The sequence below is a fragment of the Buteo buteo genome, chromosome 21 (genome assembly GCF_964188355.1).
Source record: "Buteo buteo chromosome 21, bButBut1.hap1.1, whole genome shotgun sequence".
NCBI lineage: Eukaryota > Metazoa > Chordata > Aves > Accipitriformes > Accipitridae > Buteo > Buteo buteo.
Window position 1 is genome coordinate 19,717,082 of NC_134191.1, and position 24,925 is coordinate 19,742,006.

Sequence of the window (24,925 nt, forward strand, 5' to 3'; positions counted from 1 at the left end):
CCAAGAGCACGGTTGCTTACCTCCTCTTCCCCATCATGGTTTCCCAATGTTGCAAAGCTCAACATCTTCTCCTGTAATCTTATCTGACTTCCTCAGTTACAGGCACACCAGCAGAGACATCTTCGTTTGTGCAAGTGGAGAGTGAGGCATGGCTAAGATTAGCAACAGGAGCGCCACAGACCGGCATTTTCTCCCTATATAATTAGCTGATATAAAAGCTGTGCCATCTACTGGCATGCAACATGAAACACTGCTCCCAGCACAACTCCAATAAAAAAGTTGTTGCTACAGCAGCTTTTTGTGTAGAGCTGAGGTGGGATTTCAACTCATGCCTCTTACAAGTAGGAGCACACAAATGACGAACACGGGGCAGCCAAAGATGATCGTTCATTTTGCAGTGCCAAAGCCAGGCGATCGGCCACAGACAGGCAGCACTGCCGGCGCTTGCGGGACGCCTGCGCTAGCATCCCAGTCTGGAAGGCTGGTTCAGTCCCAGCCCTTATAATCCCCCACTTGCTATGGAATTACCAGCTTTGCTTACAGGATGGTTTTTGTTTTGTGTTTTTTGTGTTGTTTTTTTTTAATTTTCATGCCTGAAGAAGAAAAGCCCCGCCATTTAAAATTAATTCCCATTATTATTCTTAAAGTTTTGGGAAGACATTTTGGCGGGCAGAAATACTGACCTACAGCCAGCAGCCCTGCACAGAAAACTGGAGTTGCCACTTCCATCAAACCTGTAAGGGTACTTCCAACAGCCTTTACTGCCACGCTCCTCGGCCACTTTCAGGGACATAGCGTATCTGAAACAGCAGAGGAGGGACAGAAAGCAAGGACATAAAGCAGAAACACCAGCCCAGAAAACAGGTGACTCTGGCAGGCACAGGCAAGCAGAGACACAGAACGCCCAGGCTGGGTTACAGATGAGCTCCCATGCCCTCGCGGGCGCTGCTGCAGCCCACCTCCGTGCCCGCGGAGCCGCTCCTGCTGCCAGCTCCCCCAGCTAACCCAGTTCCAGCTCTGCACGTCCCAGTTCAGCCAACGGCTCCACAAGCACCACCAGGCAGGCGCACGGTTAAATGTTTTTGCTCGCATCTGTTTCATCTTGCTTTCAGTTCAGATCATGCCTGTGAACACTAACAGATTTCTCATCACAAGGCTGTATTAAGCTGCTTTTTAATTGCATTTTGAGGGACCCAAAGGCCAGCAAGCAGAAGGGCACTTTATTTTTTCCAAGGAACATTATTTTTATTGTAGAGGCAGGAAAGGTTTTCAATAATCCCCAGCAAGCAGACAGCTTCCATGCAGCAAGCTGGCTGCAGGGACAGCCGGTCCAGAGCATGGGGATGATTTGAGCACTATCTGCTGGAATACCACGGGCTCCCAACAACTCCTCTTTAAAGAGCAGATCACAGGCTTTGGCACTAAACTTGCATTAAATTGATACAATCTCTTTAATGTTATCTCCGGCTCTTTATCACAATTGCATGTGCAATTTACATTCTTGTCGCCTTTTTTTATTACTTTTTTTTATTAAGATTTGCTAGATTCTTATCACAGATATTTTACACATTGTTGTAGTGTCACTCAAACATTTAATGGGCATCAGCTGCTCTGGGAATATATAATAGCTCCTTGCTATGGGGTAGGGCTGGATGCTGATGGGTTTCAGGCTCACCCCCTTAAAGCTTCAGCAGATGCAAAGTAAAGCTATGTGGAACAGAAAGCACAGTCCCTGGTAGACAGCATACTACAAGACAGGGAGCACGCCTGCGTGCCAGCTCGTGCATAACAGCAAAGCACCACTTGCCCAGAGACAAGCTAAATGCTTATTACGCAAGCCATCTTCATGACTGTGTCCTGCTCTTCACCTGCAGCTATCCCTGCTACTCAAGTCATAGGACTCTCGTGCAGAGACCTACCAAGATAAACTGTGCCAAAGCTGATCTGGGTTTTGTGGGCTGCAGAAACGAGACTTTCCAAATCCGCTTTCTTTAGGAAAAGAAGGCGGGATTTGAAGAGAGCTTTTGAGACAAAAAAGCTTCATGCAAGTCCATTAACCTCCAGGACCAAGCTTCCACCCCCTCAATCATTAGGGTCTTTAACTTCACTACTTGTCCATAAACAGAGCTATACAAATAATTGATTTTTAATTCAACTAAGGGATGAAACCCTTGAAAAAAAAAATCCTAATTCTACCTGAATTGAATTCAAAATGATTCAGTTTTTCTTCCCAGGTCAATTATTCCCATTCAATATAAGAGCCTTCCATCTCAGATGATGCATTTCAAACATTCAAGGGGAAAAACATGAAATGAGAATAAATTGGTGGGAGCCTTTTCTGCCCAAGATCTTGGGCTTCAGAGAGTTCTTCAAGGATGTACAGCAGCATGGAGGGCAGGGGTCAAACTCCCAGGGACTGAGAGCAGATCCATAAATGCAGAGGTACACACTCATTGCAAAACTACAGGCAACTCCAGGGAAATAAAGATCCTCCTCTTGCCCTCTCCCACCACACACATATTACGAAGCCGCAGAACAGGGCGCAGAAGTAACTGTAGCCACCAAACTGCCATGGAAATGCATTTTCTCATGCCAGAACTAACCAAGGAAATTCAAATAAATCTCTTTTTCAGTGACATGGTTTCTTTTATTTTGCTATCATTGCAAACATTTCTTCCCAACCATGTTTAAAGGTTGTTTTAAAAAGAATTAAATGGCAATTCTCTTCCCTAGCACCAATTCCCTCAGAGATCCCTTCCTCTATTGCATCACTCACCATTTTTATATCTATATCTATCTATATAGATAGACCAGTAAGTCTTACTCATCATCTTTTACCCTTTCAACCGTCCCCAAATGCATCCCCTGAGTGCACAGAATAAGGCAGCCCCACCAGGCCTCAGGAGCTCGAGAGCGTAAGGACCAAGCTGAGAGATCCAAGCTTTAAGACAACCAAGAACTACCACTGCTGCAAATCCCTTGCCAACACTAATGGCTTTAGTTACCTCCACCTCTGCTAAGAGTGCTGCTCCTGCACCGGAGAAACCAGGAAAAACTGAAAAACAACATGCAAACTGCTGTCAAATATGCAACACAATTTTAGGAAGGGAAGTAAAATGCCCTTTAAGGACTATCTCATCCTTCTCTTCACTTGGTCTCAGAGGTCTCCGAGTTCCTCACACCGTAGGGTGCAGAGCACAGAAAGACAAGGCACGCATAGCAATTAAACCCGCAAAGAAAGGTTAGTTCCCATTACAGGGAGTTCATAGTCTTCCTCCCTGTGCGTGCAAATCAGCCCGGCAGCGCTCGGAGAGCAGGCGCGAGGGCAAGATTTGCTCAGGCTAAAAGCCCAGCTAAAACTCCCAGCGCTGCTGCGTGACCCGCGACCGCGAACCTCAGTCCTGGATGCAACGCGGGGGCTGGCAGCGCGCTGCTGCTCCCCTCAACGTGCCTGCCTCGGAGGAGCGCAGCACGCAGCGCCTGCCAAAGAGAAGATGCTTTGGGGCTGGGAGGAATCCATAAGCCTAAAATAAATCCCCGGGCAAAAGCATCAGGTACAGAGCTAAGTGGTACAGTCCTGGAGTGTGAGAACCAGTGTAAGTTCACCTCCTGGCTGACAGCTAGCTGCCAGGATAGGGGACCAGAGCGATATTTCAGTTTTCGAGAAGGGGAAAGTCAGGAAACGTTATTTGGACAGGAAAAGTAAGAAAACTCCACTCTGGGTTGGAGAGCTATACTAAGAGACATAAGCTTGTTGGCAGAACTGGTTTTGCCTCCTCTTTTGCTCCAGGCCCTGAGAGGGCATCCCCCAAAACCCCAAAGAGGTCTCTTCTCTGAACTGCACCATCCAAACTTAAAGCAAATACCCAGAAACAATAGCCTTAATCTGCCAAGGACAAGAGAGGACAAAGGTTTCTTCATTTGTTCTTTGCCAACAGCCAGACAAGCCCACGGTGCCTGAAGGCTGACAGCACCCATACAGGGCCACAGACCTGCTATGGAGACTTACAGAATATTTTAACAGGTCAGGACCATTGCTTTTCACTCCTCCATCCGTGACTCCAGATGCAGCTGCGATACCGAGTCTGTACTTGCAGGGATGCCCCCAAACAGGATGGTCCCAGGAGCCCTCCAACCTCCAGCGGTGCTGGGGGAGGCAGCAGCAGGAGCCCCCGTGCCCTCGCAAACCTCCACAGCCGCAGAGCGCACCAGGCAGCTTGCAAAATTGTAAAGCCCATCAGGCTGGGCTGCTGCCAAGCGATCATGGGAGAAGAAAGGGAAACGTTCAACATAATCTGCATGAAAGTGCAGGAAGCCCTAAATCGTGTTAGTGCTATTAAGAAAGCTGGTTACGTTGCTCGGCAAACTGGCCCAATACAGTTTTTGTAGACTTGTTACAAACATCTGATTGTCCCTGATTAGATTAGACAATAAACCCCCATCCTGGTGCGCGAGTGTTGTTCGGCTCCCCTCTGCAATCTGTAAATTAGAATTCCAGACCTGGGAGATTGGATTCAAATTGGATTACTGGAGTAGGTCCAGCACAAGAACAATCGTGAGGCAGGAGAAGACACACATACACACGAGTGAATAAATAAATAAATAAATAAATACATGGGGACAGTCAGCCAGGATTTGATTAGGAGTGTTTAAAAATAGAATTAAAAACAAAAGCCACCAACCAGCAACTAGCAAAGAAGCGGGACGAGGGATGGATTTGTCACTATGAATTAACAAAGCACAGAGATCATACCTTTAAGTGTTTTGTAATTCAGCGTGCGTGACGTTGATGTTGGTTGTGGTCCTTCCTCCACAAATGCAAGAGCTCCTGTCTGTGGCCATGCGGCTGGAACGGGGTGGGTGTGCACAGGGCACCGAAGCCCCATATCGCACCAAAATCACAGACTGCACCTGAGCTCACCTGAAGTACCCCTTTTTCCTCCTCCAGTTTGCTGCCTAGGTGAGACAGGTAACGTGTTCCTTAGCTTGCACACTGGTCTGGGACCCAGCAGGCCAGTGTGACCACTGGCAGCCTTCTGGCATGCCCAGAAGTCCCATACCAGGTAAAATCCAGGGCCATATTACACTGCAGCAGGAAAACCCACCAGGGCCAAGCGTGCAGCACCGCATGCTGCAGCCCAGCCCAACCCAAACCCCTGATGCACTGCAGCTCAGGAGGGTCTCTCTCCTGTCCTGGGACCTCTCTAGTGAAACGCACCAACGACTTGGCCAACGAGCACCTGGAAGAACTTGCTTCAGACAGCTCAGCAGGGCAGCAAGATGGCAACAGGACCTCACACTGCCAGCAGCAGAGGAGAAATCCAGTATGACCCCAAGGCTGCTCCCCTTTGCTGCCTGCCCTGAAGGCCACATGCCACCAAGACCAGGGGACAGCAACACCCCCAACAGTGAAGGAGGGAAGAGAAAGCCGCCGTGCCAGCACTGCCTTTTTCCTACCAGCCCACGCTGTGACAGAGGTCAGCACCTCCGCTGCCGAGAGAGGAGGGAGTGGGGAGATGCTCTGAACTGGGCTGAGAGATGCTTTGCTGCATGCCAATTTTTGCAGCTCTTCAGACAAGTGAAACCTTTTATTGTCCCTATCAGGGAGCAGAAGAGCTGATAAAGACTCCATTCACCACATACCTGCAAGGGAAATCTCAGGGCTATCAGAATTGTTAAAGGGATAAACCTGTCCAATTAAATCCCCTCTGCACTCTTGATATATGCTTGTGCCAGACATAAATGGAGCTTGGAACTAGTCCCAGCTGAACAGTAATGCGCTGAGCATTCAACCGGGACTAAAAGCACAACCGGCCGGAGCTCTTACCTCCTGCGATGCCCCTGCTGACCAGCTCTCGCCCCCAAGAAGCCAGCCTGGTAAGTGCTTCGTAGTAATGCACCAAACTCCCACCTCACCCTCCATCAGAGGATCCTAAAGCATGGCCAAATACTAACTGCACATTCACATCAGAAGGAATATGTAAGGAAAAAAATGCCAGTAAGTGGGAGAACCCAAAACCAAGGGCAGTGGCTGGAAATCAGAGACAAAACTGAGAAATTTGGTTAAGGCAGTACAAAAACCCAAGCCTTACTCACCTCCAGGTCAACCATCTTTGCCGTGCACCAAATCTTAGCTCTTCCAGCCACCCTCCCTTAGGATCCAAGGTAAAGGAAGATGGGAACACTGCAAACTCCTACAGCCATGTTCACCCAGGCTTTGTAGCCACAGGAAACCCAGCTAGAGGTCCCTGCAGTATGCTTTCAAAACACAGAAAATCCCCAGAGTCTTGTCCTTTGTATTCATTTTTCTGCCAAAAGAAAATGTCTAATGCCAAGTGTAGGTCTTCCTACTCATTATATGAAAATCTGAAAGTCTTCAGTGAAATATATTGTGACCTCCTACATTGTGAGCTCCTACACCTTAGCTGAGGGAACAGGAGCCTTGAACCCTCTTATCAAAGCCCTCCTTTCCCCTCAATGCTCATTCCACCTGGAGCTAAATACATAGCAACAAAAATATGCAGTTAAATTCCAAAACAGAACAAACAAACCCCACAAACTTTTCTCTTAACTACTGGTAAGTGTTGTTAGTTCTCCCATCACCAGAGCCATGCAAGGTGCACCGAACCTACTACATATATATACATCTATGTGAATACACAAACACATATATAATACACATTATAAATTCTCTGAGACATGAAATGCCATTTTGCTGCACTTCCAGTCAACGCGTCGTATTTGATACTGCACACAGCAGAGGTCCACTGGAAATATAACAAACTTCACCTTAAGTCAAAAGATTTTGCCAATGATGTACATTATGCAAAACTAAAACAGCTCTTTGGAAAAAATACCAGCCCAACCATGTCACCAGCATCCCATGGGGGCAACGCCAGAGCCCGCAGACATTCACACCATGTTTTATGGATCAGGAGGCCTCTTTTGAGAGATGAGGGAAGACCACCAGCACAGACAGCAATCTTTAGGCCGGTCACGGTGTATAAATAGCTCACTTCAGGTCATAACCCACTCAGTAAACTGTGGGATGTGTCGCTCTCAGGAGGCAAAGCAAATTGTCTGTGGTTAAATATGTGAAGGATGAAGCAGTCAGCATCCAAAAGCAGCCTTCGCAGGAACTGTATAAAAAGTAGAAACAAGCCTAAAACATACCCTGGGATCTAAAATTTCCATCTCTCAGCCTCCTCCTCCATCAAATCACAACTCCCTTCTCCCCCAGTCTGCAGAGCTTCGGGAAAGGATAGACTCAGAGGCATCACTCATGCACTTCACCTAGTATTAGACAAGAATCAGATCTGGGGTGTCCATGGACTTGAAGGAGAGGGGAACTACCCTCCTAGATCCCGCACCACAAGAAATGACCTCCTCTTGTTGCCCCACCACCTTTTCGCTGCAGAGATGCTTTTGCGGCAATAGAAGAATTTCCTGAGGCACTGGGCTTGCGCAGCAGAAATGATGCCGCAACCCCCTGAGCTGCTTGCACCGACGCTTTCTGAAGTCTTTCATCACCTCAGCAGCCCCCCCGCCGCCCTCTCGCTTTGATCTACACCGTTTGGCATTGCCAGCGCAGGTGAGGAAGCGGGGCCGGGCTGCCAAGATCTCAGTCAGAGCTGGGGCATCCAGGGACACGGCGTGGCAGAAAGGAGCAGCCCGGGTCTGCAGGCAGAGCACAAAGCAGGAATGGCAAACAGCACAGGGAAGGGAAGAAAAGATGCCCTTGTGGTCTGGGCACATGGAGAAGGCAAGGGGCTGGATTTGATGGCAAGGGAAGCTCCTTGCAGCGCCTTTTATCTTTGCTGCTTCCATTCCTTTCTATGGAGAACTGGCTTATCATCACCAACCTCACCAAATACAGCCTGTGAGGCTTTAGAGGAAGAGAATTCACTACGGGTGAATTGGGGAATCCTAGAAAGGCTATACAGAGAGAAGAAAAGAAAAGGGAAGAGAGAAAAATGCCCCTTAGGTTTGGGAATGCAGAGGCGGCAGCCAGCCTGTGCCCACCCCCAGATGATGGCTTTGCCCTGGCTCACTCAGTGCTCCACCAGCAGCAAACTCCAACAGCTGATCTCCTAAACAAGCTCACCAAAGAAGCCCTAGCATGTACACGTCTCTCTGGGCACATACGAGGGCAAGGAGGGGTCTGAACATACTGGAGATTGAAGAAGAGATAGGAAATGTAAGTTAAAACAGAAAAGTGGCAAAGAATCTATTTGGCAAACAACCTACCTGTTGAATTCTAGTCTCAGATGATGTCAAGCCACAAGCCAGTCAGCTGCGATTTCCAGCACAAGGAAAACACAGTGGGGATTTGTAGTCATTTGGCAACCTGCCATCTTGTTCCTTTTCACACGTGAAGGAAGATGTCTTTCTTAAACCTAACAAGGAGCAAGCTCATGAGCGTGGACAAGAGCAGCCCCTTAAACTTCTACCCAGTCAGGAACATACCTACTGTTTCCTTACACCTCACCTGTAGCAAGATCCCTGGAACTTAGCCACAATAAAATACCCTGGGTAAATTTAATGTCCTCTCCTTGAGGAGTTACTCCACCTTAGCAATATCTTTTACTTCCATTTCAAAGGAGAGTAGCTGTACTTTTGGTATTGAAGACCATCTCTTCTACCTCCCCTCCTGCTAAAGCTTGGGAATAAAGGGCAGCTGGAACTACAGAGCCCAAAGGAGACTGTAAGTGCAGGCTTGAAGCAATGAAATCATCACAGAGAAAGGACACCAGAGGATGCTGGGGAAAAGGGCAGTTAGTGCTGATGCAAATCCACGTCAAAGAGGCTGCTGTGTGTGACACAGGGTAAAAGTCCCCCAGGACCCAGCTGTAGATGTTCTTCTCTACTGCCAGCTGGAACAGGTGGGGATTGCAAAAAGATCTTCCTAGGAATTTTTCTGTCCCATGATAAGACTGTCATCAGATATGATGGTCTGGAACAAAAAGGGAGGGACAGCATCCAAATAACCAGCCCCTTGTAGATGACTGTTATTTTAGGAAGCAATTACCCTCTCTGCCACACACCCCTGGCTCCCGCACTCCTCCGAAATGCACGTGGGAAATCAGAGTGTCCTGCTAGTGCCAGACCTGTGCCACAGCACAGCACCATGGCTATCGGGGCCAGACAGCTGAGTTTGGTTTCCTTGTGCTTGACTTCTGCTTTTTAGAAATGCAACACGCAAGGTAAGAAACTATGCATTATTAATAAATGCTCTACACACAGTTTACCTTTAATAAAGACACATTAATATTTTCACTTGGAAACAGAGGAAAACAGGCTCTTTGATGACTGGACTGAATCACCATCTAATCAGCATGGCACTCTTGAACTGTGCACCTATCGTGTGTGCCCAAAGGCTAGCTCGCACCTTCCTACAAAGCCCCACCAAAACACAGGCAATATCCTTTCTTTCTCCTGCTGCAAAGGAGATAGGGATTCATCTTTTCAGTAGAGTGAGCACACGAGTGACGTGGCAATTCATACATCAAGGAGAGGCTCCATTTCTCCCTCCTCACCTGCCCTCAATGATACATGGAGTCGCACCTGACTCAGATGCTGAAAAATATATTTCAAGAAGTCATTATCACTCTCGTGAGTCATGAGAGAAGGGGAGGAAATGACTCCAGGAGAGATGATTCAACTAAGGGGAGAGTTGAGACAGAAGAAAACACGGGCTGGAGAGTAGAAGAAGCTGTGGGAGCCCCACTGCTTCGAACGAGCTTATCACAACGTGGAAGAAAGTCAGAAGATCCAATTTCTCCTCCTCCCATCAACTTCTCCATTTCCAGATTTTGTTGTCAGTACCACCAATCCAAGACATCAAGAATTCACATGCAAGCTAGATGTAAGAGACTGCTCCACCCAGCAACTGCGCTCTGAAGGAGTCCCCTTGAAAGGACTAATTCAGGCCAACGGATCATTGTTTCCATTTCAGTAAAACAGCACCAAGAGCTCATTATCTAACCAGCACTGCCAGAATCACTCCTCTGTGTCAGGTCCACCATCAAGCGAGCCCTTAACAGCGTACCAACAAGTCCTGCCCAGAAACCCAACAAAATGGAACTCAAACTGGAAGATGAACAACTTTATTTGTACCACAGGCACAGTCCCACCCTCGACCTAGCACCAGAAGATGCACAAACTCTTTGTAAGTCTGTGTGAGTCAGAGCAAAGGTTAAGAAAAACCACAGCAACTGATCAGCTGAAATTCAAATGACACAGTGGAAACCACCTAGCACAGTCTTGCTGTGTAACTCAGTGTTATTACCCTGACCATCCCACAGGAGCCACACATTGTCCAGGTGTGTATCAAGTTCGCAACTAACTTCTCTCACCTGTGTCTTTCTCCAGCATCTATAGGTGGTGCACATCTCTGGAACATTTAATAGATGATAGATGCTCAAGCATGCACACAAACTATATGAACACAGGGATGCAAGCACATGTTAAGAAAAGAACTGGTCTCCCCGGTCTTCACTTCCACAAACCCAAATGCAATGCTGACAATGCCCACCTACTTAGCTCCACTTCAGCTCCTTCCATTCAAGCTAAAACACTTGGTGTGAGTCCCAGGTAGGACTAATCTTTACCTCCCAAAGTCAAGAACTGAATATACAACAATCTTCTTCACCCAAATCCCTACAGTTACCATCTTTGTCAATCACTGTGGACAACCCCATACCATCCTGACACTCAGGCCAGCCTTTGACCACCCTTGACTCAGATCCTATCAGGTCTTGAGACTCCCCTGGCCTACATGGGTGTCTTGTGATTCCTTCTGCGTACCTTCTCTGAGCTGCTACTTCTTACCCAGCCGTGGAGATAGGTCACTTCCAAACCCTCACTGCTTTAGTTACACTCAGTTATTGCAACACCCTTCCCTCACCATGGCACTTCTTCCTGTGCTCCCATTCCTGCCTATCAGGTTGAAGGTGACCAAGTCTTTTTGGCTACACTCCCTATGCAGACACAACAGCTACGCTACCTGCTCTGAGCCTTCCCCTTGTCTATCACCCCGCAGAAGCCCTTCCAGTTAATCAAGCTACAAGCCATATCCAGTTGGCCATACTGCCAGACGTCCATTGCACAACTTCATGCTGCTTGCTACAATGAGGTATTTGAAAGGACACTACAGCTCCTGGGAGTGAAGCTCTTACATGGCTCCCATACCCCTCTGCAGCAAAGAGGATATCTCCATCTCTCCAGGAAGGCAATTACTTGTCTCTTCCCCAGTAGCAGAGAACGCTGTAGCAGAGCACGGCCCCGCTGCCGCTTCGTTACAGCCACCACCAGGTTTTACCGAGCCAGCACCATGAGCAGGTCACATTGCTCCACTACAGATAAAATGAATTTATTTTAAAAGGAGTGTTACAAAATAGGACGATAGATTGGAAATGTATGCAGGCACCCACGAGGGCAATTTGCACATGCAGTCAATCACAGGATTCAAGTACAAGGCACCGGCACAAACATTTCAGTGCATCCTCTCAAACTGGAGAAACCCCACTTGTCTGAAACACTTCCATGAGCTATTGCAGGGACAACACGGTACCTTTGCTTCCTCTCACCACATCCCCAGTTAAATGACTGGGTCAGATTTGCTGCCAGGCTTTTGCTGTCACTTGTATTCTTGTGGCAGCACCTTCAGGTGTTCACATGATGGCGGGAGAAGATAAAAAGCAAGGAGATACTTATCACATCACATTATCACATGATACTTCCTCGCCTCACACCCCAGACGTACTTCATATTAATCTATGCAACTGCAGGAGGGAGGATGCAGTGCCCAGAAAAGACCACACAACCATAGAAATTACTTTGAAGCTGAAATCGTAATGCTACACCAGCATCAACCCTCTTCTTTAAACTGAACATATCCGTCAAAGGATCGGCACGCAGGCCTATCGCCTTACCTTTAAAGCACGGACTTTCTTGGCCAAGAGGCTCTCAATGTCCCCTGCGACTTTCTCCACCAATTTCCTGGGCACGTTCTCCTTGACTTCAAACAGGTTTCTATTCTCATTGTAGATCTAAGAAGGGAAACAAGAGAAAGACAGACAGTCAATATTAGAGAGAAGTACAGCAGTCTTCCCACAGAAAAGCTGATCCCCTAACACAGAAGAATTTTAGCAACATGGATTAGGTAACAATATAAGCTTTGGAAATGAGGGGAACAAGGGAAGAAAGGCTTTGCAACCAGAAAAAAACGCATTCAACCTGCTGCCCACACACCACTGGCTTTATAGCTGCCTGCCTTCATGCCTGCAGGCTGTGAGCATCCCCCCTTTCGCTCAAAAGCGGAGCTGCCCACCTCCCCGCCTCTGTTGAGCCAAACCAGCAGCACAGGCAGAGCCACCACGCTGCCTTCTGTGCTCTCCCTCACCCAAACGCACCCCTAAATCCCACTGACCGCTCACACACCCCCTCCGCAAGGCCACTTGCTGAATTTTGCAAGCGTAAGCCCAAATCCCTGCCTGCCCCCAGCCCCCTGTGCGCTGCCCGCAGGGTTCGTTAGGTGCGGAGCCTGGCAGCATGGGCGCAGGCAGGGCAGCCCCAGGCAGAGGAATGGGTGCAAGGGGATCACATAAAATAGGATAAAACTTCATCTCTAAGCAAGTCATAGTAACGTGGCACCCTCAGGAAATCAGGATTTCTGCAACCAATACAGAACTTGGCCAGGATGCAATGGGGCTGGTGGGGAGAGGCACCAATCTATACTGGGATTATCCTGAAGGCCAGATGCAATTACCTGGATTTGAACGTTCGCACCCAAAGTGTGCAGGTGTGACCTGTGGTCCTGCCCTCCTAAGCCACATCACACAACTGCAGAGGACAACGCCAGCCCCAAGGGAAGTGCTGTTGGCATCAGCACTACCCCAACAAGAACGGCTCCGTCCCAGCACAAGACTTCACAACCACCAACCCCTCAGTCACCTCCTCAGATCATTTTCCGATTTGTTAACTCGGCATGTCTGCCAACTCATGTGCAACCAACACAGGGTAAAAGAGAAGAGATTTTTACAATCATCTGAGATTGGGGGGGAGGAATCCTCATGCCTTATCTTTTCTTAAGAAAGATACATGAAGAAAACCACACAGCAAGCAGGATTCTGCTTCTCTCTGAATCCTTGGGCTACTTGCAAATACCTGCAATTCCAGACATGAAGACATCCAGCAGCAGAAAACCCTCCAAGGAGAGCTGGACCTCCCCAAGGAGGTAGCTGACTCTATGCTTAACTATAATTTCCATGCTAAGCATGTCTGGCACCTACCCGAGCTTGCATGATCCTTGGGAGCTGAATCATTGCTTCCCACGGGACAAAAAACCCTCTTTGCTGGAGCTGGAGCTTCATTAGAAGTGAAATACTCTGCCTGTAACTGCTGGTTTGTTGCAGACCTGACCATTACGACACAGGAAGGGATCAGGCAGTGCAGAAACCAATTCCCACGAAACATCTGCCTGCCTCTGCCCTGGGTCTTGGGGCAGCACCCAAACACAAACAGTAAACAACCAGCTTCCACAAGACAAACCTGTACCTCAGAAACCCCCACATTTCGCTCATGCTGGAAGCACGAAGGCAGGACTAAGGAGGCTTGGCTAAAGACACCAACCAGGCTGATACCAGCACGACTGTTTCTCTTGGTGGAGCCAGCGAAAATAAAGGTACGGGCAGGCAGGTGCCCAGGATCTGGCCAGCAGCACATCACACAGCTCAAGAACAGGATGAGACCCTCCTGATATGTTGAGAAACTATTCCACCCTTTTTCTTTTCCAGATGTTAATGAGCCGGAGCAGGAAGCAACTCTGCTTGCTGAAAGGCAGCTGGCAATGAATTCAAGAGCCTGAGCAGACTCCCCCCCAGCCTCCCCTTTCCTTTCATGGTTAAACAAAGCGGTTTCTGAGGTTGAAGCCGCAGGAGAACGCTCAGAGACTAAGCAAAAGGCTGCTCTCTTGGCTTTGCACGGTCCCTCCAGACCTACAGGGTTAATCTTCAGGCTTCAACTTTCCTTTCTGCAGCTCTTGCTGGGGTCCCTGCTCTGCCTGAGCGCCTCCTTTCTTCCATGCCACTAGGAAATTCCCAACAGCAGGCCTCTCCCAGCAGCCTTGTGTCCACATACACCATTGCTCCATCCTAGCTCTACTCCAGGCAACTGTTTTGGTGGGTTTTTTTTGCTTTGGGGTTCCCCCCCCCCCAAAAAAAAAAAAAAGCCCCAAGGGATTCAGGGAACCTGCCCTGGCTGCCAGGATGGTAACACATCCTGCCTCTGTCAGTGGGGAGGCACACAAAAGGCTCAGACTTGCTCGTTTCTGGAGAAAACAGCATTTCTGTGAATTTTCCTGGTTACTGACCTGCAAGAGCACAGCCCATGAGCCAAGAGCAGAGATGCAGCAAGCCAAACATGTGATACTTGTCCGACTCCTCGGTCCCTAAGAAAAACGTGGAGCATGGCTCCAGCACCATCCCCGAGGTTCTGCTCTTGCAGGCTCCAGACCTGCCAGTCTTCAAGGAAGTGTAATTCCAAGCATTAAGTTTTCAGCCAACCTGATTCCAAGGGCTTCACCCAAATCATTTTGGTTCCCAAACCACCCATACTTCACCTCAATTTGGCAACTCCTGTCTTATTATAGGTGGTCATTATCTGAGCACGGTGACTCCAAAGAGGATGCTTTAGTAAGAGAACACATTTCAGAGGCATCCTCAGACTCCAGCAGAAATGATTTCTAGGTGTTCTTCACATCAGAGCTCCATCACACCCCGAGCTTCAGACTGAAAAGCGTCTATTGCCAATAGCAAAACATCCCACACTAGAGAAAAATGCCCCACATCGGCACAGAAAGGGTTAAAGCAAGGAAAGCTCGACATGAAGCAATATTCTCTCATACTCTTTTTTTCCCTTTGGTAAGTAACAGCATAACAAAATAATGCATTTGGAAGACGCGCACTACCTCCAGCTGAGCAGCGGCAATTAGGAAAGCAAAGAGGAGCAATCTTCAAGGAGAAAGCTTTGGGTAAGGAGGGCGTCCTGACATTAGTATTTTCCTATTACGAAACATAAAATTGGCTCCTCTTGGTTACAGACAGAAACAGTGCTTGTCCACAAGGGAAGAAAAAACAGGAAAAGAAACCAGGAGATGTTCCTTCAGCCCTCTCTGCAGCTGCAGAGCTCTGCAGTCTTCTTGGCTGAACAGTTCATCAGCATTAATTAGAACAATTCAACATGAATTAACAGTGACCATACGTGCACAAGAACGTACCAGACAGGCAAGGGAATGAATGGTAGTGCTCCAGGCAATTAAGATAGCTTCTCACTCTCCATTGTAGCACTTTGCTTTGGGTTGTTCAGAACTTGGCCAGGTTTTACTTATCTAAGGTGACATTTCCCATATTGGGTTTTTCCTCGAGTGGAATCGAAGGGAGGATTTTCTGGCCAAAGACATCCCAAACGTTCCTCAGTGATGGCAAAAGCCCTTAGTTTTATCCAGATTAGAAAGCCATTCTCATTGAAATTCTCCTGTGATCTGGTGCTCTGGGACCTGGGTTTGAAATTTGTAACAGCAGTGACCTTGGAGTCAAGAAACAGCTGCTTCTGATTCCACGTAGGTACACTCACACACAGCCGTACCGGCACCCTCAGGGAGAAGGGGGGTGCAGGTTGCATGCTCTTGGTAGACTGGGTTTTACTTTGCAACCCCTTCGTGAACACACCCCATCTCCTCGCAGCCTGCATGCACCCCCAACAGGCAGGGCAAGTGGGTGGCAATGCAGGAAAGTGAGAGCAAAGCCCAGTCCTGCAATGCTCCAGCCATGCTGAAACCAGAAGTAATGCCCCTGCATTAGCCCTGCTCAATGTGGTTGGCAAACTTGAAGTTACTGGACAGGAGAGGGGCTGCACAGAGCTCCTGAATTACCTACGGAGGTATTAGCCCTCAGACAGCACAGAGAAGGAAGCTGTTGTATTCAGGGGATGAAGACCAAATTATAAACTGCAAATCTCAATTAAAAAGTCTGGGAAGGGCTGAAGCTGGATGCAGTGGTCAGAAGATCCAGGCATAGCAGTTGGAAGAAGAGTCCAGCAATGGATGCTGAGAGTGAACTAGTAAGTGGCAAGAGCAGGGGGAATATTAACACAGGCAAAACAACAGGAAGTACTGAGCTGAAATAAAAATAAAATTAAAAAAAAAAAAAAGTGGCAGGTGGGGGGGAGAAAATCAAACAGCTCAAGACAACCTGCAACATGAAATATTTAATCCCAAATACTTCTAAGCAGCTGAGAAGATGATCTAAAACAGCACAGAAGTGCTAAGTAGCCTCACTAAAAAGCAGCGCTGGTAACACAATCAATTGCCAATACACATTCACAGTAGCAACTGTATAACCGAAGAGGCAGATCTGATGTTGCCTCAGAACATCCATTCTCTAAATTCACTTGTTTGCCTTGCTCCTAATGCACAAATAATGATGCTCATCTCTGCTATTAATTCCCTCTGTGCCTACATATCCAGGGAGCTGTCAGGGTTCAGAGAAAGCATTTGCCACTCCCCAATTCCCCATGAGTGCACCCAGCATCATGAAACTGGGCAGCCCAAGAAGGAACAGAAAAGGGTGCAGACATACTCCCAGGAGTGCAGAAATCACTACTCGATGAGCTGCCACAAGAGGACACAGCACCTTCCCACAGGTCAAGATATGTGATGATAAAACACAAAGGAAAATAACAAACTCCGTGGGAGCTTTCTGTATAGCACCATTAACACACGTGCCTTTGGGCACTACTAGAAAGTAAAAATTGTCTCCTCAGCCCCAGCCTTGCCGTTTTGACGGGCGCTGGCCTCCCCTGCGCAGCAGCAGGGCCAGTCTCCAGCCTCCTTGCCCAGAACAAGAGGGAGGACACTGACAGGAAGGCTAGGATGGTGGGGTACACGTGCGATCCAAACCATATCCCTTCTTCTACCCTCTACCCCCAGCTCCATCTCACATCCCCCAAGAAGCAGCCCTTCCCCAAAATCAAGCTATTGGAGGGGCAGCACTCTGCTATGCTTGCACAGCATCATCTCCATGCCAAGACTCCCCCTCCACCTTAAAAACAACAACAACAACAAAACCCAAGAAGCTGAACCCTAACGTGGCAGCTCTCAGCCCCACTGGGCCAGGACACAGGCCATACCCACAGCTCAGCCCTCAGCTGGGGTTTGCTCGTGGCCAAGCCCTGCAGCCCCGCAGGGAGAGGCTGCGGCACTCCGGCTCCTGCTGCAAAGGTAACAGTCATCTTCCAGAAATTGTTGTTTTGTTTTTTTTTCTCTCCTGTATGAATCCAATACACCTGGTTTGGACAGCTGCAGTCCAAACACCAGCGTTTAATCACAGTGCAAACCTGCCTTGTTTGCAAAAGAGCAAAGTACTACGTGCAGCAACAGAGCGGGCTGCCTTCCTCCTCCCAGAGCATCGCACCCCAAAGTAGGGGAGCTCCAGGTGAGGGAGGCCAAAGACCAAACCGCACCTCTACAGGTATGACAGCCATGCACACCTGAGAGAAGCCCTCATGCCCCAGAGATGGGACTGTGCCATGTCATGCCCTACAAAGGCCACACACCAGGAAAATAAAAGATTTTTCCCACCTGGCATTATTATGGGGGCCAGGAAAGGCCTCTGTTCAGGGGGATACTTCAAGCTCCCGCAGCCAGACGCATGCTGATCAGGTTTGTACAGTGACCCAGATATGGTCTCTGCAAAGAGAATTAGTTGGTACAACAAATATTGCAGCAGGATGCCTGCCCTTAGAGGTGCCGCTTGCTCAGATGCCCATCTAGTGCTTCTGGAGCTTCAGGATCTGCTGGGACTCCCCCAGACAAGCAGCAGGCTGGCCCATTTTGAGGCTCATCTCACCTACGGTGAGGTCCTGCCATTTCCCCACGGCTCAGGGTATCACTGAAGAAGAACAGGGGGAACCCTCAGGCAGACTTGCTCATGCCTTGGGTACACAGAGCAGACCCCTCTGACAAATAGGGAGCCTAGAGAAGAACTGCCCGGTAACTTAAATGACCAGCAAGAGCACCGTGAGATGGTCCAGGCTGAGCAAGGAGCACTGTGGCTGGGTAACAGGGAGGAAAAGGAGCGCTAAACCCCAGAGATCCTGCTGGAAGATGGAGGCTGCTCAGGGCCACGGGCAGAGAGCAGAGACAGCACGATTCCCATCTCGCCCCTTGTCCCTGCTGCACCTACTGTTGTTAAATTTCATCGTCTGGTGCTTATAGTTCTTGCAATGATGGTAATCATCATGGTGTCTATATTACATTAGGAGGATGTCAGCCTCGGCGCAGCGTCAGGGATAATCAAGCAGGCAGTGATAAGAGCGATACCGGCCTCGCTGACAGCCCGCCAGGACAATTGGTGCTGCCTGTACTACATTGTACGGAGCAGATCACACACCGCCGCGGGGATGAGGGGGATGGGGACTGGCACAGGGCACGGGGATGGCCTTCTGGTAAAGCGGCCATTAGCCAGGAAGGTGCTAGACCTCGGTTTTCCTTGTCGAGGAGTCGGGAGCAGGGAAAACAGCTGCAGGTGAGCAGCGATGCCACAGTCCAGCGAGGGATTTGCAGATCTACCCCAGGCCAACTCCCAGAGCCGGTAGCGCGGAGGCCACCAGCCCTGAGCACGCAGTTCTGCGAGCACAGCCCCGAGCCCAGACACCCACCGCGCCGTCCCCTCGGCAGCAGCGCGGCGGAGGCTGACCTACCCCTCGCCACGACCTCTGGCTCGTCCTCAGCGACAGCCACTACTCCTGCACCCTGCGGATGTGCTCGAGCGCACGCAGGAGGCAAACAGCTTGACATTTACTAACCCCATCTCCCTCTCTCCTCGCGCAGCGCCGCTTCCCTGCTGCGCTCCTTCCTTCCACCTACCTAATAAAAAGCAAGCACCCTCCAAGCAGCTCTCCACAGATCTCCTGCAGAAGCAGGACAGGGAAACACGCAGTTTAGCTGCTCCTCAGGGATGGTCAGCTATAATTGAAGCAAACAAACCATAGAACTAAGATCCCCACCCTTCACTGAAGAGCCTGCTAAAAGACAGCAGTACCCCAGAGGACATCGGGGACGAAAGGGAAGGCAGCCCACTCCACTATGGGTGCGGTGGCAGCCGCTCCAGTGCTCCCTGTCCCCTGCCCCGTCTGGCACCAGCACCCGCGTCTCCCATCCTCTGCAGCACTGGCTGGACTTCTGCTCGCTCAACCCAGGATCACGAGCTTCTACGGCTGAGACTTCAGGCCTGCCAGCCCTGAAGCAGACCTGAGACTGCTACGCATCATTTAGCAACTAGACAGGGATAAAGGGCTATGCACAGTTAGCCCGGATTATGGAAAACCTCTCCTGGCCTGGAAAGCTGCTTTTAGTCTTCAGCAGCCCAAACCCTTGTTCAGTGAGCTCTCAGAGCAACAGACCCAGCCTGGGTGTCTGCAGAGAATGAATCTTCTGCAAGGTCATTCAGTACCACACAACTTCAAACTCAGTCTTCTCCTTTCAGATAAAGTGACATAAAAAAAACCCATCACATAGTGAAAATGTAAGGTCTCAACCAGGGTGGGAGCTCTGCCCAGGCACTCCTCTGCACACTCACAGCTGCCTGGATGGTGTGGGTCTTGCTGCCAGGTCAGGGCACGAGCCGACCACAGCCTGCTATGCTGATGTACGAGAGGGAGAGAACAGCTACAGCATCTCGGACAAATACCGAAATGCATTCAGATATCACATTTGCTAAAAATATACACTTGTACAGTAAACCAGAAACAAAACAAAAAAACCAATCTGATCCTTGACTCTGGCTGCTCTCTTGGTTATATGGGACATAACAACAAAAGCTTTAGTAAGGAAAACAGTATTTTTAAAAGGTATGTCAACTGCTTTCCTTCAGGTGCTTTCCTTCAAGATATACGCAGAAGAGTCTAACCAGTTTGATTAAGTCATGTCTATACAGAACAGCTGTACTTCAGATCAGCATCATTAAAATTGCACCTAGAATAATACCCTAGGTGCATCCTAGGGGGGATGCTGTCACAGATAAAGATATACTATTCTGCTATATTTTGGCTTTATACTATTCCTATCAGAACCAGTGTCTCCACACTATGGATCATACTGGGTTTACCCCATTGTCCCTAAAAGAATGAAATTATGTTGTACCAAAGCAACGGATAGGTCAGATCAAAAGCTGCATTAATACAGCGGTGCAAATCCTTGCACGTGAAGCTCTTCCAGAAATACATGCTTGATTTATATTGGTTCAACAGAACTCAATTTCCCACTGCTTTACCTATAAGCAAGGATTAAAATAAATTTTGGAATGGATCGTCAGTTTAACTGAAATAGGTTAAAGTGCTCTCTGAGGCAGAGAGGCACACGATCTGCTGAAGCACCACACTGGACCCACCAGGACAAGCGCAGGGGTCGGGGAGGAAGGGGACACCGAAGGAGGTTCGGAGGAAGGCAATGGAGCAGGAAGCCCAGGGAACAAGGGACAGTCTGTGCTGGGACTGATGGCTTCAGAGGGCGCGTGGATGAGATGAACAGGAGATGACGATGAAGATGGTTAGAGAAAGGTAAAGCAAGAAACTTCTCTACTCAGATGACCCCTGGACTCTGTGTGGCTGCAGCTCTGCCTTTCTGTCAGTTGCTGGATTGTTAAAAACTTTGTTTTCCTTTATCATGCTGCTTCTTTTCCAAGGCTTAATGTTTAGGACACTGAAATTACAAAAGGTAATACAGACCCAAACCGGGATCTCACCAGACTCACTTTCCCCAGCAGCGAGGAAGATGAGGAAGGGAGCACCACTGCTATGAGAGAAGGTGGAAGGCATTTCACCCAGCCTCTTTTGCTGATGCACACCAACAGTGGTGGTGCCCAGGGCAGGGCTGCTGCAGCCGAGCAAAGGCTGCTCCCCTGTTCCCTGCAAGCATACCCCAAGCATGCATGGCTCCCTCGCTCGCTCTGCATCGAGCGATGCAAGACTCTAGGATCCTCAGAGACTTGACTTTAAATAAATAACCAGGCCTCTCTCCCAAAACAGCTTTATCTTCTGTGACAGAAAAGCTGCTGCTTCTTGTAGGAAGGGCTGTGGAAAAAGGGTATGCTGTGCAGCCTCTAATACTAAAGCTGCCAAACATATTTTGCAGGCTTTCCTTCTAACTACAGAAGAAAAAGAGTAACAACTACCTCACACTGCCTTTTATTCTTACTGATGGCTACCACTGGCCAAATTCAGCTCTCAGCTGCAGTGATGCAAATTTGGGATAACTCCACTGACATGGAATTAAACTAAATCTCTTATTAGAGCTAGAGCGATTGAAATCTAGGCCAGCATAAGTCAGCACTGTCAACAGTTACCCCTACAGTTTTCTGCAGAGTAATGATCTATTTTAAAGAAACTGAACTTTTAGAAATAGCAACTTTGCAATTCTCTTGATTTACCTTCTGATGTAGGTTTTGGGGCTTTCTCTGATCTTCAGGGATTCATGTTTACAAGCTTTTCTCCTTAATCTCAAGCACTGGAAGCATCTCTGTAAATGCACAGGCTCGTTGGAAGCAAGGCTGGAAGAGACACACTTGTCCAACCCATCCCTCTGGCTCATGCAGGATCTACCTAACCTGTGCTGTTCAAAAGCCCTGCTCTTGCCCACTGATGGTGGAGAACCCAGGCTTCCCTGGCTGCTGTCTTCCACTGTTGTCCTAGCCAGCCTGCTAGAAAGTCATTACCCATGTCTAATATAAAGTCCTCTCTGTTGTGGCACAGGCTCATAAAGCTTCTCCTTATGTCTACAGGATATGGAGAATACATTTGTAGATAGCTTTCTTGCATGCATTTCCAGACTCATCCTTTCTCCTGCTAGTGCTTCCTGCTTCCTGAGCCACTGGGGTCCAGAAACTGAGACTTTAACAAAAATACACCACATACCTGGAGACTTTAATAAAGACGTGACCCTCTGCAAGGTCCTATCAGCTACGTTTTCCGCTCAGTCCCACCTCCAAAGCCCCACCAGCAAGACTCAAGCAGCAGCACCAAACCCTCCAGCTGAGAAACTGAGCCCTGGTTTTAGTTTTCAGCAGTCTTGGAGGGCCACAGGGGCAGGACAGGTATGCAGCCACAGAGATCCCACAGGATGTCTCTTCTGAAGGCAACCTCCAGAGATCCAACATTCAAATGGAGAGATTCTGCTAAAAGATTTGGAAACCTCTGCAGCATCACAGAGAACAGGGCTGGAGGGGATCCCATCAGCTCACGTTGTCCCAGCCTACTGAGATACCCCCAGCGGAAGGTAGTATTGTGGATGTGTCATTCCTAACATAACTATCACAGTTATCTCATTCCTAACGTGTTCCTCTCACCTGTTCTTAAAGACATCCAGCAATGGACATTCCTGCACCTCACAAGACAAAATTCTCTGGTGCTTCACAACCCTACTTGAAAACTTTTTATGATGCCTAAACTGAAAATCCCTTGCTGCAATTCAAAAGTGTTCTTGGCGGAAAGACCCAGAATTAACGAAGAACAGGCACTTCTGCCTCGTGCTGCTGTGTGCATGTCCTACTTCAGTTTCTACTCTTGTAAGCTAAAAAGCTCACATTCGTTTGCTCTTTCCCAATAAGTTAATTCTTTTCATATCCATGGGTTCAAACTACAATTATGGCAACAATTAGGAAATGCCATTGATAGATTCTTCACCAGGGTGCTATTCAAAACAGTCCCCAAAATATACAGGCATCTGTCAAAGCTGGGCACTTTTGATCAGATGCCCAAACCCAGAGCTCTGGGGGGGAAAGAAAATACAGCTCAGAAGTGAAGTAGGGGAAAAAACCCAGAGCAAATACAAAGCCCAAGCCTTGAGTGTAATAAGGCACACATTTTTTAATGGAAGGCCAGAGAGACAGTACAAGAGTGCTCAGACAGGAACTGCAAGAGCAGATTTGAGGAATCCTGAGATCCCAGGTCCCGATTTCATTGCTGACAGTGGGGCAATGAGCGGCTGCAGCCTGCCATGGAATAACAGAGCAGGAGGTAAAGGTTAGCAGTGATGTGCAACAGAGAAACTGTGGCGATGGGGGGCTTCAACGGCATGCATCTGTGCTGTGTCCCACCCTTTCCTGTTCCTCCACCTTCCTCATCTTCACAACCTCCAAAACGAGATTATGCCAATGAAAAACTGCAGTCGTCAGTCAGATGTGCCTGCCTAAACCCAGCCTGCTGCTGCAGCCCCCCACTCCAGGCTATTTCTGCGCAGATTTGCTAGCATGCAGCCTCCCACTGCCATGCAGGTGCAGCCGTCACATCCTAGCCCTGAAAGCCTGCTGAGGAGCCCTTCAAATTAAAGAGAAAATACAGTAGGGACCTCTTAGCAGAGCAGTAAATCACCCTCCCCCCCCCGCACCAGCCTTCTTCTCAATCAGCTGCTCATTTAGCTGTGACTGTGACAACAAGCAAGGCACAGGGCTGCCCGCCGTCATCACGGAAAGGACCACACGTGGACTCCTCGGTGGGGAGCAGAGGGTAAGCGTCCCACACATCCACCCTTCACAGACCCCAGGAGGTTTCCAACACGCAGACGCTCACTTGCGGGGCTGCAGACAGAAGTTGCTCCCTGCTGCATCATCTCCTGCCAACCTTGCCAAGTGCCCGCCCTCCCTCCCAAACTAGCTACTACTTGCTTGATCAGCATTTTGAGGGGGGTTAGTGATGGTAAATTCTCCATCAGCCCTGAATGGTGCAGCAGTGACTCATGGCCTTTCCCATCCTCTCCCTGGTATCAGCCAGACCAGGTCAGCTTCAGCTCTTGGAAGGGTGGTCCTCAAAACGAGAGAAGGACCAAGGCAAAGGAAAACACTCACCCTTTGCTAAATATAGCTGATCCATACGACTAGTGTAGGTGACTTACTAGGAGGTGTGTTACAGGCTTGGGACTGAGAATGAAGGGTAGCCTGTTTCCTTCCCAGGCAGAGTCAGACACACAGGCTTTGCAGAAGCAGGTATACATGGAGAACAGGAACTCACAGCCCACGTGGCCGAAGAGGAGACAGCAGGATGATCTGCAATCCTAGCATCACTCCCAGCAGCCAACAAACTCTGCCTATGTACACTGCTAAGATTGCAAGAGGGCTGTCCCAGAGATGGGGAAGAACTCGGTCCCCAGGTCCCCACTGCACCCCAGGATTAGCAGGGTACAGGGAAGCACCCACAGCGTGAAAGCCAGAGCTGGGCCAGAGGGAGCCGGCACCCCCAGAGCAGCCAGAAGTACTCACTCTGATCTACCCAAACGCCACCACGCAAATCTGCGCGCACACTTGCATCCCCACTTGCCTTGTCCTGTCCTCCTCCTTCAGTTCTTTCCCAAGATTTGAGGGCTCTAGTCCCTGCGGTCCCAGCCCTTTCCCCACGCACACAGGCACGTGCTCACAAATACACCGCCGAGCTCCAGACCCATCTGTTCTTCCAGGAACAGCTCCCCACACAGCTCTGCCTGTGCACTTGGCTGTTGACACAAAGCACTATTTCAGCTCCACACCTGCACTCTCCCTACAACAGCGTGCGATCTTAATTAAGCTTTAGGCACAGGTGGGGAGCAATTGTCTGGCACTTACGGCTGAGAGGGGACTCGGTCTGCATTCCCCCTTGCCACACGCACAGTACCGACCTGCCTGCGTGACCATTGGCAAATCACCTTCCCATGCCTGCATGGTCTTACTGACCTCCTGTTTTGAAAGAATTTATCGTTAATTTTTGCAAAGTGTTGTGGAAGCCTTAGAGGAAAGGTAGCACAGGAAGGGAGAGTATTAATATTCCACCAGGAGCCTCCAGGGACCAACCGGTGCATTAAAGCTACTACAAGCAGAAACAAAACCCTTGTATGGCTCAAGCC

The 24,925-nt window shown here is 49.0% G+C and overlaps 1 protein-coding gene across 1 annotated transcript in view; it reads right to left on the bottom strand.

The window, feature by feature from the left end:
• Nucleotides 1-24,925, bottom strand: part of CACNA2D2 (calcium voltage-gated channel auxiliary subunit alpha2delta 2) — a 226,972-nt gene that overhangs the window by 128,059 nt on the left and 73,988 nt on the right. The window contains exon 3 of the mRNA XM_075052711.1: nt 11,934-12,050. Within this exon, the coding sequence (XP_074908812.1) occupies nt 11,934-12,050 (117 nt within the window). The remainder of the gene's footprint in view (nt 1-11,933; nt 12,051-24,925) is intronic.